General features: G+C 41.3%; 1 protein-coding gene across 14 annotated transcripts in view; it reads right to left on the bottom strand.

The window, feature by feature from the left end:
• Window positions 1-15,900, bottom strand: part of MEF2C (myocyte enhancer factor 2C) — a 370,333-nt gene that overhangs the window by 16,151 nt on the left and 338,282 nt on the right. For 8 of the 14 annotated variants that reach the window (XM_075325112.1, XM_075325114.1, XM_075325110.1 and 5 more), the window contains 3 exons: window positions 5,254-5,426; window positions 3,152-3,175; window positions 2,327-2,456 (listed from right to left, as the gene is read on the bottom strand). In XM_075325112.1, the coding sequence (XP_075181227.1) occupies window positions 2,327-2,456; window positions 3,152-3,175; window positions 5,254-5,426 (327 nt within the window). The remainder of the gene's footprint in view (window positions 1-2,326; window positions 2,457-3,151; window positions 3,176-5,253; window positions 5,427-15,900) is intronic. The other 6 variants (XM_075325116.1, XM_075325121.1, XM_075325120.1 and 3 more) reach the window with 1 other exon arrangement.

Raw genomic sequence — 15,900 nt, 5'->3', positions numbered from 1 at the left:
TCTTCGACTGCAAAGAGGCCATATATTGTTCTTGCACAGGGGCTCTTTTCTGGCTGTGTCCGCCAGTGATATGAGTGGACATAACCATGGATACTTAAGGTCCTGTAATACCCTGCATATGAGGTAAGAGACATAGTGAATCGGGAGAACTATACTACATTTCTAATTGGAGGTATTTGCTAATATTATTATTATTACACCTACTACATATTGGGATAGGATCTTGGAGATGGAAATAACCCTTTAAGCGCTGCGCTCACCTATCATCATCAAAGCCAAAGACCTAGAAAAGAGTGGCATGGCACATGTGTAATTGGACATCCAATTTTGTGCCTTTGGGTAATGTTTCTGTGACCAAAGTAAGATCAGGAAAGAACCGAGGACATCCAATGCACCAATGTAACACTTATTACCTAGATAAATATTGTTTTTCTAGATTTCAGTAGCTTGAGTTTAGAAATATGTTATGTTTGTGTTAAAACCCATGAAAAGTAGCTATTGCTTAAGTAATATAGAAAACATGAAAACAAGAAACTTTGTAACATATATTATTCTGTCCTATACATATTGTAGAAATCTGCTTCTTTCTCATTCTAGACTGATCAATTCACAGGTACAATTTGTCTTAATTTTTCCATTACTGATATGAGAGATGACAGTTGGTGCTCATAAAGTTCTATGGAGAAGTGCAACTGTTGTTCTGGACTGTTGTTCTGGAACTTGCACCAGATTCTGCCTCTAGCTCCTCCCTCTGCCTTCAGCTCCCCACTCTGCCTCCAGCTCCCCACTCTGCCTCCAGCTCCCCACTCTGCCTCCAGCTCCCCACTCTGCCACCAGCTCCTCCCTCCAACTCCCTACTCTGCCTCCAGCTCCCCACTCTGCCTCCAGCTCCTCCCTCCAGCTCCTCCCTCTGCCTCCAGCTCCTCACTCTGCCCCAGCTCCTCCCTCTGCCTTCAGCTCCTCCCTCCAGCTCCTCCCTCTGCCTCCAGCTTCCCACTCTGCCTCTAGATCTTCACTCTGCCTCCAGCTCGTCCCTCTGCCTCCAGCTCCTCATTCTGTATCCAGCTCCACACTCTGCCTCTAGATCCTCACTCTGCCTCCTGCTCCCCACTCTGCCTCCAGCTCCTCCCTCTGCCTCCAGCTCCTCCCTCTGCCTCCAGCTCCTCTCTCTAGATCAGTGTTTCTCAACTCCAGTCCTCAAGACCCACCAACACATCATGTTTTTAGGTTTTCCTCAATATTAGACAGGGAATAATTCCATCACCTGTGCAACATTAAGGAAATCAGAGAAACTTGATTGAGGAAAACCTCAAAACATGATCTGTTGGTGGGTCTTGAGGACTGGAGTTGAGAAACACTGCTCTAGATTCTCTCTCTGCCTCCAGCTCCTCCCTCTGCCTCGAGCTCCTCCCTCTAGATCCTCCCTCTACCTCCAGGTCCTCACTCTGCCTCCAGGTCTTCATTCTGCCTCCAGCTCCTCCCTCTAGATCCTCTCTTTGCCTTCAGCTCCCCACTCTGCCTCCAGCTCCTCCCTCTGCCTCCAGCTCCTCACTCTCTGCCTCCAGCTCCTCACTCTCTGCCTCCAGCTCCTCCCTCTAGATCCTCTCTTTGCCTTCAGCTCCTCCCTCTGCCTCCAGCTCCTCCCTCTGCCTCCAGCTCCTCACTCTCTGCCTCCAGCTCCTCACTCTCTGCCTCCAGCTCCTCCCTCTGCCTCCAGCTCCTCACTCTCTGCCTCCAGCTCCTCACTCTCTGCCTCCAGCTCCTCACTCTGCCTCCAGCTCCTCACACTCTGCCTCCAGCTCATCCCTCTAGATCCTCTCTCTGCCTCCAGTTCCTCACTCTGCCTCCAGCTCCTCACTCTCTGCCTCCAGCTCCTCACTCTCTGCCTCCAGCTCCTCCCTCTGCCTCCAGCTCCTCACTCTCTGCCTCCAGATCCTCTCTCTGCCTCCAGCTCCTCCCTCTAGATCCTCTCTGTGCCTCCAGCTCCTCCCTCTAGATCCTCTCTCTGCCTCCAGCTCCTCCCTCTAGATCCTCCCACTGCCTTCAGCTCTTCACTCTAGCTCCTCTCTCTGCCTCCAGGTCCTCACTCTGCCTCCAGATTCTCCCCATCTCCACTCTCCGTAGAATTTTAAAAGCACCAACTGCCATCTCCTATCTGCATAATAGGAAGCTCTACCTTCACTGAATATAGATTCTACCTGTGAGCAATCAGTCCAGAAGGAGAGAGAATTCTCTGATAAAACATATTATAAAGCTCCTTATTTCCATGTGTACTATTAATTTGTGAAATGAAGAAGTAAAATAATGCTGCTCCATGTATCCTCACCAGTGCCATATGTTGTGGAGATGGCTGATGGGTATCCTCCCATTCCCTGTCCAGGTAAAGTCGGTGTAGCTACAGGAACCACTGGAGTCGCCAGTGACTGAGCGGATTGTGAGTTATTTATTCTTTGATTCTATTAAAAGAAAAAAAAAAATCACGATTAAAAAAAAAGAACATCAAAATTCTTTGTAGCTTTGTAAAGTACATTACATTTTTTTTCTGCAGAGACAAAAAAACCCCACTCCAACATGATACAAATTAATCATTTAGCATGTGACTCCCATGAACTCTCCCAACCCTATCATTTACAATCTTTCAAGAGCCCCAGTGTCGCCATGGTAACCCATTACATCAGCTTCTCCTAGGCAATTGAACTTGCCACCAGTAAAGATTGCTTTATTGTGGGCTGAAAACAGACCATGTGGAAAATTGATGAAATATGCATACTGTACTATCATTGTTTCTTTATCATTCAAATGCAGGAATGTCATTAAAATTACCAGCAGCCAGGATTAGCCATCATTCACCTTGGAATGGCTGGGAGCAGCAGTTACTGAAGCAGCCAGCAGATGGCAGTACAGCTCCTAGATTTCCTATCACGGAATTTCACCGGATGATTTATACTAAAGTGTCCATTTAAATTCCAGTATAAAATGTGCCTAGGTCAGAGGACAATGCTCCCCTGATAAGATTTGGGGCATTTTATTTCTTATTCTATAATGATGGAGTCCAGTATGTTCCAAAAAAAAAGTTTCTCCTCCGTATTATACATTTTTACAGCACAAATGAGCACATTACAATCTTCCCAAAAAAGCTTTAGCCACTTACCAAAAGCAGATCGACATCCTCCGACTGAGAGCGAGGAAAGGAGTATTAATTAACAATTAGTAGATATCCATAAAGATAAATAAAATGATAAACCATCATATTTCATGCAGCAGTAAAGCTCCAATGTCTGCCATAAAGCAGGTATTATTTGCGAGGGGCTTTTAGAAATGTGCATCATTTTTTGTTTCCCCCTTCTTCCTTCTTTACGGCATCTGGATGCTAAAGTGTGAGACCCCGGGGTCATCCTCTTAATAATAATAATAATAATAATAATTTTATTCATTTATATAGCGCTATTAATTCCACAGCGCTTTACATACATTTGCAACACTGTCCCCATTGGGGCTCACAATCTAGAGTCCCTATCTGTATATCTTTGGAGTGTGGGAGGAAACCGGAGAGCCCGGAGGAAACCCACGCAAACACGGGGAGAACATACAAACTCCTTGCTTAATCCCAACAGACATAATATTCTTAAAGGGACAAGAAATAAATCAAGTGCTGACATCTTGCTTTAGCAGCAATAGAATAATTGCTTGTGGGAACAGCTCTATAGCTTAGTAATTGGTCACATATTATGGAAATATAGATTTCTAGGAAACATATTCTGTCTATCATCCATCTACCATCTATCTAACTTTCTATCTATCTGTCTCATCTCTCTGTTATCTATCCATCCTTCTATCTATTATCTATTTTTTATTCTATCTATCCTATCTTTCTATTTTGCTATCTATCATTTATGTTACCTATCTATCTATCTATCTATCTCTGTCTATCATTTATCTGTGCATCCATCCCTCTATTATCTTTTTATCCATCCATCCATCCATCCATCCATCCATCCATCTATCCATCTCTGTCTATCATTTATCTGTGCATCCATCCCTCTATTATCTTTTTATCTATCCCACCATCTATCTGTCTATTTATCTATTATCTATCTTTCTAGCTATCGCATATCTTTCTATTTATCTATCTCATCTATCTGTTATCTATGTATATCTGTCTATCATTTACTTGTCCATCCATCCCTCTATCAAATCAAATAAAATTAGCTTTATTGGCATGACCAAATACAAATTAGTTTTGCCAAAGCAAGTATGCAATTGGGACTGGGGCTGTGGGGATGATTGATGGGGCACATCCAGGGTGGGGACTGTGGGTGTCTATCTATCTATCTCATATCTATCTATCTATCTCTCTATCTATCCCTCTATCTATCCCTCTATCTATCCCTCTATCTATCCATCTATCTATCTATCTCTCTATCTATCCCTCTATCTATCCCTCTATCTATCCATCTATCTATCTATCTCTCTATCTATCCCTCTATCTATCCCTCTATCTATCCATCTATCTATCTATCTATCTATCCCTCTATCTATCCCTCTATCTATCTATCTATCTCTCTATCTATCCCTCTATCTATCTATCTATCTATCTATCTATCTATCTATCTATCTATCTATCTATCTATCTATCTATCTATCCCTCTATCTATCCCTCTATCTATCTATCTATCTATCTATCTATCTATCCCTCTATCTATCTAGATCTGTCTATCATTTACTATCCATCTATCTATCTAGCTATCAATCTTTCTATCTCATATATTTCTATTTATTTATTATCTATCTATCTTATATCTCTATTTATCTATCTATCTATCTATCAATCTATCTATTATCTATCCATCCCTCTATCTATCTATCTATCTATCAATCTATCTATTATCTATCCATCCCTCTATCTATCTATGTATCTATCTATCTATCTATCTATCTATCTATTATCTATCTATCTATCTATCTATCTGTCTATTATCTATCCATCCCTCTATCTATCTATCTATCTATCTATCTGTCTATTATCTATCCATCCCTCTATCTATCTATCTATCTATCTATCCTAAAAGAAGTATGGGATTTTGTACATACTGTACAGATTTCCCTGAATATATAATACATAGATGACATTTACACTAAACTATAATAATCGTCAAATATTAAAACCTATGATAAGCCCCAAAATGATACACACGAAAATATGAAAACATATATTTTATAAAGCTAAAACCCCAAAGTGTAATAATGTCTTACCACAGAGGGCATTGTATTCTTGCTGCCAGGTGGTATTAGAACTCGGAGGTCGGGTTTGCGATTGTTCATCCCCAGGTTCATTGGCGGTGGTGATTTCGTTTGCATATTTTTATTTAAGTTACCAGGTGAGACCAGCAGACCTGGCGAGTTACGATGATTGCCATACCCATTACCTATGTGACGAGATCACAAAAGAGGAAACTGTCACCATAAGCTATAATCTATAAGCATATAGAGTACAGTATACAGAGGACAATAAAGTATATGCAACGCACATGATCTTCAGTGCAAAAGAAAGTCTTAGCCCCTGATTCATCAAGTCGCAACATTTTTACACAACTCAAAATTGTGCTAATTTTTATTACTTTCCAAAGCACTTTACACAAGAAATCTGGCAAAATGGTATTGATGAATCTGAGCCTTATGCGGGCTTTACACGAGACGAGCTATCGTGCGATGCATCGTCGGGGTCACGGTTTTCGTGACGCACATCCGGCATCGTTCACGGCGTCGTCTCATGTGAAACCTCCGAGCGGCGCAGTATCGCTCACAAATTGTGAGTCGTGTACTCGTCGCTCAGTTTTAAAAAATTGTTTAATTAAAATGGTGCCGGTTGTTCATCGTACCCGGGGTAGCACACATTGCTCCGTGTGACACCCTGGGAATGTGAACACAGCTTACCTGCGTCCCGCGGCTCCCGGCGGCTATGCGGAAGGAAGGAGGTGGGTGGGATGTTTACGTTCCACTCATATCCGCCCCTCCGCTTCTATTGGCCGGCGGCTGTTTGACGTCGCTGTGACGCCGAACGTCCCTCCCCCTTCAGGAAGAGGATGTTCGCCGCCCACAGCGAGGTCACTCAGCAGTTAAGTACGTGTGACGGGGTTTCACGACTTTGTGCAACACGGCTGCGATTTGCCTGTGACGCAAAAACGACGGGGGCGGGTACAATCGCTCGTGAAATCGCACGATCGGTCGACTCGTGTAAAGCCCGCATAAGGGTTCGTGCCCACGTTCAGTGTCAGCAGCATTTTGGAGGCTGTGTGTTTTTGCTGCGTCCAAAACACTGCGTTGTACAGTACAACCACAGTGGATGGGATTTAATAATAACAATAATAATAATAATAATTTTTATTTATATAGCGCCAGCATATTCCGCAGCGCTTTACAATTCAGAGGGGACATGTACAGACAATACAAAATAACAAAATTAAGATACCAGGAGGAGTGAGGGCCCTGCTCGTAAGATTACAGTCTGTGAGGAAATAGGGGAGGCACAAAAGGTGAATGGGGATTTATAGAATCTCATAACTGCTGTGCTTCTTTTCTCCACAGCATAAACGGACATGCAGCATGGCTTTCTGAGCCGCAGGATGTCAACTTATTCGTGCGGAGATGGGGGGTGTTCTTATCAGGAGAACACAGAGAAAATACACTGCACCCAGTTCCTGATCGTGGGCATGGACCGCTGTGTCTCTGCAAGAGGAATGACACTGCGTCTAGAATCCTGATCGTGGGCACAGACGCTGCGCCCTCCGACGGAGAACAGTTACGTCTCCACAAGAGGAATGACACTGCGTCTAGAATCCTGATCGTGGGCACAGACGCTGCGCCCTCCGACGGAGAACAGTTACGTCTCCACAAGAGGAATGACACTGCATACAGAGCGCAGTGTCTTGCTGATGGGCACAACCCCTTGGACCTATTCAGACATCCATTTTTCCTGTACATGTTCTATCCTTGTGTTTTTCAGTTTATGGTACTGCTCACATATCCTCCATTTGTGAACTGCAAGAAAAAATATGTGGTAGTGTCCTTTTTTTGATCCTACTTGGGCTCAAACTCCGTTGATTGGTTCCATAAAAAAAAGAAAACATGTTATCTGTGTGTCATCTAACTGCTATTGTTTTTTAATTTTTATTGGCTGGAAGAAACTTGAAATATTTTTTTTTTTTACTTATGGGAAAATTGGATGCCACATAGAAATGTGGGTGGCACGGTTGCTTAGTGGTTAGAACTGAAGTTTTGCCGCGCTGGCGTCCTGGGTTCAAATCCCACGAAGGACAACAAGGAGTTTTTATGAACTCTCTGTGTTTGTATGGGTTAAGGACTGTTTCACACATCCAGCATTTTAACGGATGCGGCACACTCCAGTACAGTGTTAATACTGTACAATGGCATCGCGGCAAGCTCCGGTCACATGATAGCATGTGACCGGAGGTTGCCGCAATGCCATTGTACTGTATACACTGTACTGGAGTGTGCAAATTGCCGGATGTGTGAAACGGCACTGGTTTCCTCCCACATATACTGATAGGGAATTTAGATTGTGAGCCCCAATAGGGACAGTGATGACGATGACGTATGTAAAGTGCTGTGGAATTAATGGCGCTATAAAAGAGAATAAGGATTATAAAAAAAGGGCTAAAAATGGATGAAAATTGCATCTTGCACACTAATGACAAACAGTCCATTGTTCTCTTTTGAAAAAAGGACGTCTCAATGAAATTGGAAATGGCGTCTGCACCGTATGAATGTGCCATGTATAGGGCATCGGAGTACCCTTCAGGCCAGTAGTCGGGCATCACTGCTTTGTAGAGCACCACAAGCTCGGTGGTATCAGAGCAGGGATCATCAGGAGCTCTTGGCTGCTAATCAGCTTCATTGCTCCATAGTATATAGATATACAGTATATATACTCTAGTGTGATATCACTGGCGGATACATTATGGCCTTACATACAGCTCGTCTTGTAATTGTAGACAGGCCAGTGTGTATTTTGGGAGATACATTGAAAATGATCCATATAAATGAAATTTCACTGAAGTTGAGACACCCATGAGAACCTCTTTATTGGGGTATAAAAACCACACACGGTGATATAAAATGCAGAAAATAGCCAATTTGGCTCAGTAAAATATATTCCTGACTACACAGATAAAACTGTACTTTGTTCCCCATTAAGTTCAATGATTTTCTTTTTTATTCTTTTTTTTGCCTCAGGCTTTGGGCAGAAAATAACTATACTGTTTTCTGTGTAGATAAAAAGAACAGAGGTGCTAAAATAATTTCACGTGCCTCATTATTTCCAGACATTTTCATTTCTGCAAACCTCCTAATTTCTAGAACAAACCTTCCCGTCTCTTCTTTCTCATAACCCTGCAGTGCTAAATCAACACTTGATGAGAGATTGCTTCCTATTAGTTACCAGCTCCGCGTCTCTTTGATATGTCAACTTATTGAAACATATGTCTTGTTAATTGCATTTGCATGCCTGTGTTTGCTTTTACTTATTTTGTGCCAGGACGTCAATGATTTTACTGTTTCAGACAATTAGGCTTTTTGGAAAGCGACAAAATGAAGTTGGAAGGGTTAGATCCTCTCTACAGGTGGTTTCTATGTGTATCGGTCATTTTCTGTCCTCCAGAAATCACTACCAGTCATGCGGAATTAGCCTTCTGCCAATGACAATATCCACATTTTGTATCTGTTCTTTTTGGTCAGGAAGGGCACGGTAAATGTTTGCCAGTTTGTGTTTCAAGTTCAGCTTCGGAGACCTATACTTAAACATTATGGTTTCCAGCCCCCAAATGAATATGTTTAAAAGATTGTGTGACATGAAGAATGTCAGATCCTCTGTTCTGTCCATTGACATGGCAGCCCATCCTTTGAAATCAGGGATAAGTACAAGCATGTGGTTACATGAGAAATCAGCCTATAAGCCTTCTCCTCGGAGACTTGTACAAGAGTGTGGTCTGGTCTGGAACATGTTTTATAGGCAAGATTGTTGCTAACTCTGAAAGACAAAGAATATTTTTCTTGGAAGATGGCGAAGAAATTATGATAGCAAAGTGCCAATTTCAGCATCAAGCTGTTCCCCTTTCCAAGTTTGTTCTAACAAAGAGAATTTCTCTTGTTTGTATCAGCGCGATTGGTATTATGATCAAAGGGGAAAGGCTGTATGGCTCAGTCAACTAGATAAGCCAGCCGCTTCTTCTTGGGCACACCTAGTGCACAGACCGGGGCCGGTTTGGCTACAGCTCTGAGCTGGACCGTCAGCGCCCGTCAAGCACATCAATAATCAGGAGTCAACTCAGAAGAAGGGAGCTGTCTATCTGTCTTGGGACGACATTTGAAGTGTAGAAGGATCAGCGAAATTAGGAAACCATGGCTGCTATCATAATAAAAGGATTAATACATCCTGCTAATCAACATTGTAAACACGTGTAAGCCATGAGGACCCAGAAGTTTAGAAACGTTTTTTTTACATACACAAAATATATATTTAAATACCAAAATCCACAGTAAGAGACAGGAAAAGAGTGGCACTCACCAGTTAAAATCTTCTTTATTTAATCCAGACATAAAAAAGCAGTAGAGGATGCAGAGACGTCTAAGACGACAGCGACCGTTTCGCACACAATGGCACTTCGTTGGGTCCAGAGTCTGCTTTCTTATGTCTCGATAAAATAAAGAAGATTTTAACCGAGTGCCACAATTTTACTGACTGTGGATTTTGATGTGCATGCCCTTTGCAGGGGTTGAGCACTGGCTACAATAGATTAGCGGTCTGGCGAGAAAAGATCTGCATCGGGTGAATTAAAGTTAGAGTGGAGCAAGGTGAGTGAGTTTTTGGTGCCGGACAGCTTTCTCCTTTTTGGATATGTATATATATATATATATATATTATATAGTTTAATGAGCTTGCAAGGTAGTGTCAATGTGAGACTTTTTGATTGAGGCTATATCTACGGAGGAGCGAACCCTACCATGCTCAGGTGCTCACAACTCATAATGAGCATTTGGACTCTTGGACACAGAATCGCATTGCGCAGCTCCATTGAATGTTTAGCTGTGGCCGCTGGCACTGAATAACAGCTCCTATCAGCAAGATGGCAGAATTTCCTGACTCCATATTGATGACATCTCAAGAATAGGCCATCAGTATAGTGTGACCCTTTTAAGCAGTGTTCCTTGGAGATACTAAATATTTTTTTTTTGTAACCAAAGATTTTTTATATACTTCTAAAAAAAACCCAACCCTTCCTAATGCAAATTGCCTTGGTGGTACCCATCTTGAATACCCAGCATCTGGGCACATTCTCCAACATTCTACCCTCTGCCAAACATTCCCCATTGAGGTTAATGTTGAGTTATAGAGTATAAATAATATATAACTTTTTAACTTGCAAAGTCTTCCATTACCAATGTTCAAATATTCTGACTTTAATTATGAAGTTTTTAGCATTTTTTTCTTTTGATATACTGTCATCCATCATCTTAAGAATTTCCTTTGCTCTTTAAGGCTAATAAAGTGATTTTGACAACCATTTAACTTCTTCATCGCTTTTTTTATGATTATTGAAATAATAAATTATATATTTATATCTCTCCCTCTCTCTCAGTATGTACTGCATATATACTGTATACGTGTGTGCATATATATATATATATATATATATATATATATAATATATAAAGCTGAGTGCATGTATGTTTGTATGTGTATGATATACAGTTAGGTCCAGAAATATTTGGACAGTGACACAAGTTTTGTTATTTTAGCTGTTTACAAAAACATGTTCAGAAATACAATTATATATATAATATGGGCTGAAAGTGCACACTCCCAGCTGCAATATGAGAGTTTTCACATCCAAATCGGAGAAAGGGTTTAGGAATCATAGCTCTGTAATGCATAGCCTCCTCTTTTTCAAGGGACCAAAAGTAATTGGACAAGGGACTCTAAGGGCTGCAATTAACTCTGAAGGCGTCTCCCTCCCTGTAATCAATGAAGTAGTTAAAAGGTCTGGGGTTGATTACAGGTGTGTGGTTTTGCATTTGGAAGCTGTTGCTGTGACCAGACAACATGAGGTTTAAGGAACTCTCAATTGAGGTGAAGCAGAACATCCTGAGGCTGAAAAAAAAGAAAAAATCCATCAGAGAGATAGCAGACATGCTTGGAGTAGCAAAATCAACAGTCGGGTACATTCTGAGAAAAAAGGAATTGACTGGTGAGCTTGGGAACTCAAAAAGGCCTGGGCGTCCACGGATGACATCAGTGGTGGATGATCGCCGCATACTTTCTTTGGTGAAGAAGAACCCGTTCAAAACATCAACTGAAGTCCAGAACACTCTCAGTGAAGTAGGTGTATCTGTCTCTAAGTCAACAGTAAAGAGAAGACTCCATGAAAGTAAATACAAAGGGTTCACATCTAGATGCAAACCATTCATCAATTCCAAAAATAGATAGTCCAGAGTTAAATTTGCTGAAAAACACCTCCTGAAGCCAGCTCAGTTCTGGAAAAGTATTCTATGGACAGATGAGACAAAGATCAACCTGTACCAGAATGATGGGAAGAAAAAAGTTTGGAGAAGAAAGGGAATGGCACATGATCCAAGGCACACCACATCCTCTGTAAAACATGGTGGAGGCAACGTGATGGCATGGGCATGCATGGCTTTCAATGGCACTGGGTCACTTGTGTTTATTGATGACATAACAGCAGACAAGAGTAGCCGGATGAATTCTGAAGTGTACCGGGATATACTTTCAGCCCAGATTCAGCCAAATGCCGCAAAGTTGATCGGACGGCGCTTCATAGTACAGATGGACAATGACCCCAAGCATACAGCCAAAGCTACCCAGGAGTTCATGAGTGCAAAAAAGTGGAACATTCTGCAATGGCCAAGTCAATCACCAGATCTTAACCCAATTGAGCATGCATTTCACTTGCTCAAATCCAGATTTAAGACGGAAAGACCCACAAACAAGCAAGACCTGAAGGCTGCGGATGTAAAGGCCTGGCAAAGCATTAAGAAGGAGGAAACCCAGCGTTTGGTGATGTCCATGGGTTCCAGACTTAAGGCAGTGATTGGCTCCAAAGGATTCACAACAATATATTGAAAATAAAAATATTTTGTTTGGGTTTGGTTTATTTTTCCAATTACTTTTGACCTCCTAAAATGTGGAGTGTTTGTAAAGAAATGTGTACAATTCCTACAATTTCTATCAGATATTTTTGTTCAAACCTTCAATTTAAACGTTACAATCTGCACTTGAATTCTGTTGTAGAGGTTTCATTTCAAATCCAATGTGGTGGCATGCAGAGCCCAACTCGCGAAAATTGTGTCACTGTCCAAATATTTCTGGACCTAACTGTATGTATGTGTATGTATGTGTGTGTATAAATGTGTGTGTGTGTATGTGTGTGTGTGTATGTCCACTAAAGAAATCTGCACCGTCGCATTTACAATCACAAAATTTTGCACAGCCGCCTCATTTGAATCAGGGAACGTCATAGACTATGTTTTGAGGGGAAAATTTCATCCTGCACTTTACAGTTATTCTCCAAAAAACCTGCTTACTTTAAAGCCAATGGACTTGGAAACAGATCTGTTATTATAGACTCCTATTATGGACACAGAAAAAGACAAAACAGAAAGAGACACACACAAAAAGACACACACACACACACACACACACACACACACATGGAGAAAGACACATACACAGAAAGAGACACATACACAGAAAGAGACACATACACAGAAAGAGACATATACACAGAAAGAGACACATACACAGAAAGAGACACAGACACATACACAGAAAGAGACATATACACAGAGAGAGACACATACACAGAAAGAGACACATACACAGAAAGAGACACATACAGAAAGAGACACACACAAAAAGATACACACAGAGAAATATACACACACAAAAAGAGATACACAAAAAGAGACACACAGAAACACACATAGAAAGAAACACGCACACAGAAAGACACACACACAGAAATACACATACAAAAAGACACATACAATGCTTCTATTACTTTTACTGTTTTAGTTTTAATAATAACATGTCTGTGTTTTTTAGTTTGGTGAGATAAGGTATGCACACCAGTGACTATGTAAGGGGAATACATGAAATAGCAGAAACTGCTGTGTGAATACTGACTTGAAAAATCCAATAGCTATATGCAAGAGTGAATATGTGAAAAATGGAATCTGCATTACTGCCATGAACATATGAATCAAGAGAAATTTAGCTACTGAATTGATCAATGCAATAGAGCCCCAACACTACGCCAAAGTATTTCTCTGCGTTGGGGTCCCTAGCTTGTGTGTGTCCTCTCATGCAGTTAAAAAACTTACCGTGTATGGGAAGCTGAGACCCAGGCTATTTATGCGTATGATATGGATTGGCAATAGGTGTGGTTGGGGAGGGTTCACAAACGAAAAAATACTAACAAATAGGAATAACGTTTGGAACACCATTCTAAGTCCGAACTGGGTGCAAAAACCTAAAAAAACATCACTATGGGGAGATAAGGTATGCACACCAGTGACTATGTAAGGGGAATACATGAAATAGCAGAAACTTTTTTCGTTTGTGAACCCTCCCCAACCACACCTATTGCCAATCCATATCATACGCATAAATAGCCTGGGTCTCAGCTTCCCATACACGGTAAGTTTTTTAACTGCATGAGAGGACACACACAAGCTAGGGACCCCAACGTTGAGAAATACTTTGGCGTAGTGTTGGGGCTCTATTGCATTGATCAATTCAGTAGCTAAATTTCTCTTGATTCATATGTTCATGGCAGTAATGCAGATTCCATTTTTCACATTTTCACTTTTACATATGGCTATTGGATTTTTCAAGTCAGTATTCACACAGCAGTTTCTGCTATTCCATGTATTCCCCTTCCATAGTCACTGGTGTGCATACCTTATCTCCCCATAGTGATGCTTTTTTAGGTTTTTGCACCCAGTTCGGACTTAGAATGGTGTTCCAAACGTTACTCCTATTTGTGTTTTTTAGTTTGTGACTGTTATGTGCAAAATATTTTTTTTGTTAACGCATTTTATTTTTTTAGTTAAGAATAGCTAGTTACTATCCCAGGCAATGCCGAGTAATACAGCAAGTATATATTATAGCTGTAACCAGCATTAAAGGGTTAAAGGAGAACACTTAATTTGAATAAATTGAAGGAGAAATACATAAAAACAAAAAAAAAACGGAAACATGAATAAAAAAAAAACCTAAAATGTATGGTTTAAACCTGCTCTAAGCCTGTACTTTACAATTACATTCCGTCTGGAAAATGATCAAATTAAATGGGGCTCTATGTGCTGTGTCACATTCCACTACCCACTTGAAAGTGCAAAAATTATATGTCATAAATGAATGGATTTCCTGACTATACACTATGCGAAAATGGAAAACAGATGATTTGCAGAGCGAGTGCATTATACTTTTGGCTACGTTTTGAATGAAATTCATAGTTATGTGCACAAGAGAAACATTATGAACATACATTTAGTAAACCGAGACCGAAATTACAGCAATATTAAACATTTTTTTTTAAACACAATGTAACTTGTGATTGTATTATAATACAAGAAGGCTGAAAAGACTTGGCATTATTAGCCTTTTCACACATTTCCAGTGTATTTTACTAATACGGTGGCTCCAATGGTCTCCAATCAATTGCAATATTTTCTCTAAAATAACCACATATTTATTTGACTGTTAAAAAAGAAATTATCCAGTATATGTGTGTGTGTGTGTGTGTGTGTCTGTGTGTCTGTGTGTGTGTCTGTGTGTGTGTGTCTGTGGGTGTGTCTGTGTGTGTATGTGTGTGTGTGTATGTGTGTGTGTGTGTGTGTGTGTGTGAGTGTCTGTGTGTGTGTGTGTGTCTGTCTGTGTGTGTGTGTAAACTGTAGAAAATACTCTATCTATAGTGTGAGACTGTGACCGGGCTGGTCCATGACGGCCGGTACGTCTCGCCCCGGTTGTGCTCCCTCCATGTATAGTAAGCAACTCCACTCCAGGGTTAATCCTGTTTCCCTACAGGCTGAAAGGAGGGTTAAAAGGAAACAGGAACATGGGCGTGGGCTCTTAGTGTGTGAGGGAGTGAACACAACTCCCTGAGTCTCTGCCGGACAAACAAGTGTGTACTGTATTGGACTTTTTGGTTTGTGCAATAAACCGTGTGCTGTGACCCTTGGTGCCTGGATCCCGTGTCTTCTGACGCGCAGCCGACCACGCTACCTCACAATAGCCAATATTGAGGTAATGCTTTATACCTATAAATAATAAAAAAATTTCTACAGATACATTTAATAACAGTGATTTTTTTTTACTAGCAGCAATATAAGTGCTTCAATAAAATGACTTGAGCAGAAGTACAATAGGTACTAGAGCTTCCCCCAGTTTAATGTGGAGGTGGGAGCCACACAATATGGGTGGTGCCATATCCCTGCATGGGACAAGGTATCGGAGGGACCTGGAAACTGGTGGTTATGCTTAAGCAAACCTATCAATGCTTGGGCACATGCCCCTATAAAACCTTTCTAGCTAAAACCCTGACTGGGACAGCAGTGCAATAAGTAGACCTGATTCACACAACACAGTTTAAGCCATTTTCAATGTATCTACTGTATATTTGCCAAGAGGAAAGACTAAAGGAAGCTTTACACGCAGCACCCGCCCCCATTGTTTGTGCGTCACGGGCAAATCGCTGCCCGTGGCACACAATATCGTTAGGAGCCATCACACGGACTTACCTGCCTAGCGACGTCGCTGTGTCCGGTGAACAGCCTCCTTTCTAACGGGGTGGTTCGTGCGGC

Source organism: Anomaloglossus baeobatrachus, chromosome 1 (genome assembly GCF_048569485.1).
Source record: "Anomaloglossus baeobatrachus isolate aAnoBae1 chromosome 1, aAnoBae1.hap1, whole genome shotgun sequence".
Classification (NCBI taxonomy): domain Eukaryota; kingdom Metazoa; phylum Chordata; class Amphibia; order Anura; family Aromobatidae; genus Anomaloglossus; species Anomaloglossus baeobatrachus.
The sequence above is the reverse complement of the archived record's forward strand: the minus strand, read 5'-3'. Positions and strand labels throughout refer to the sequence as shown.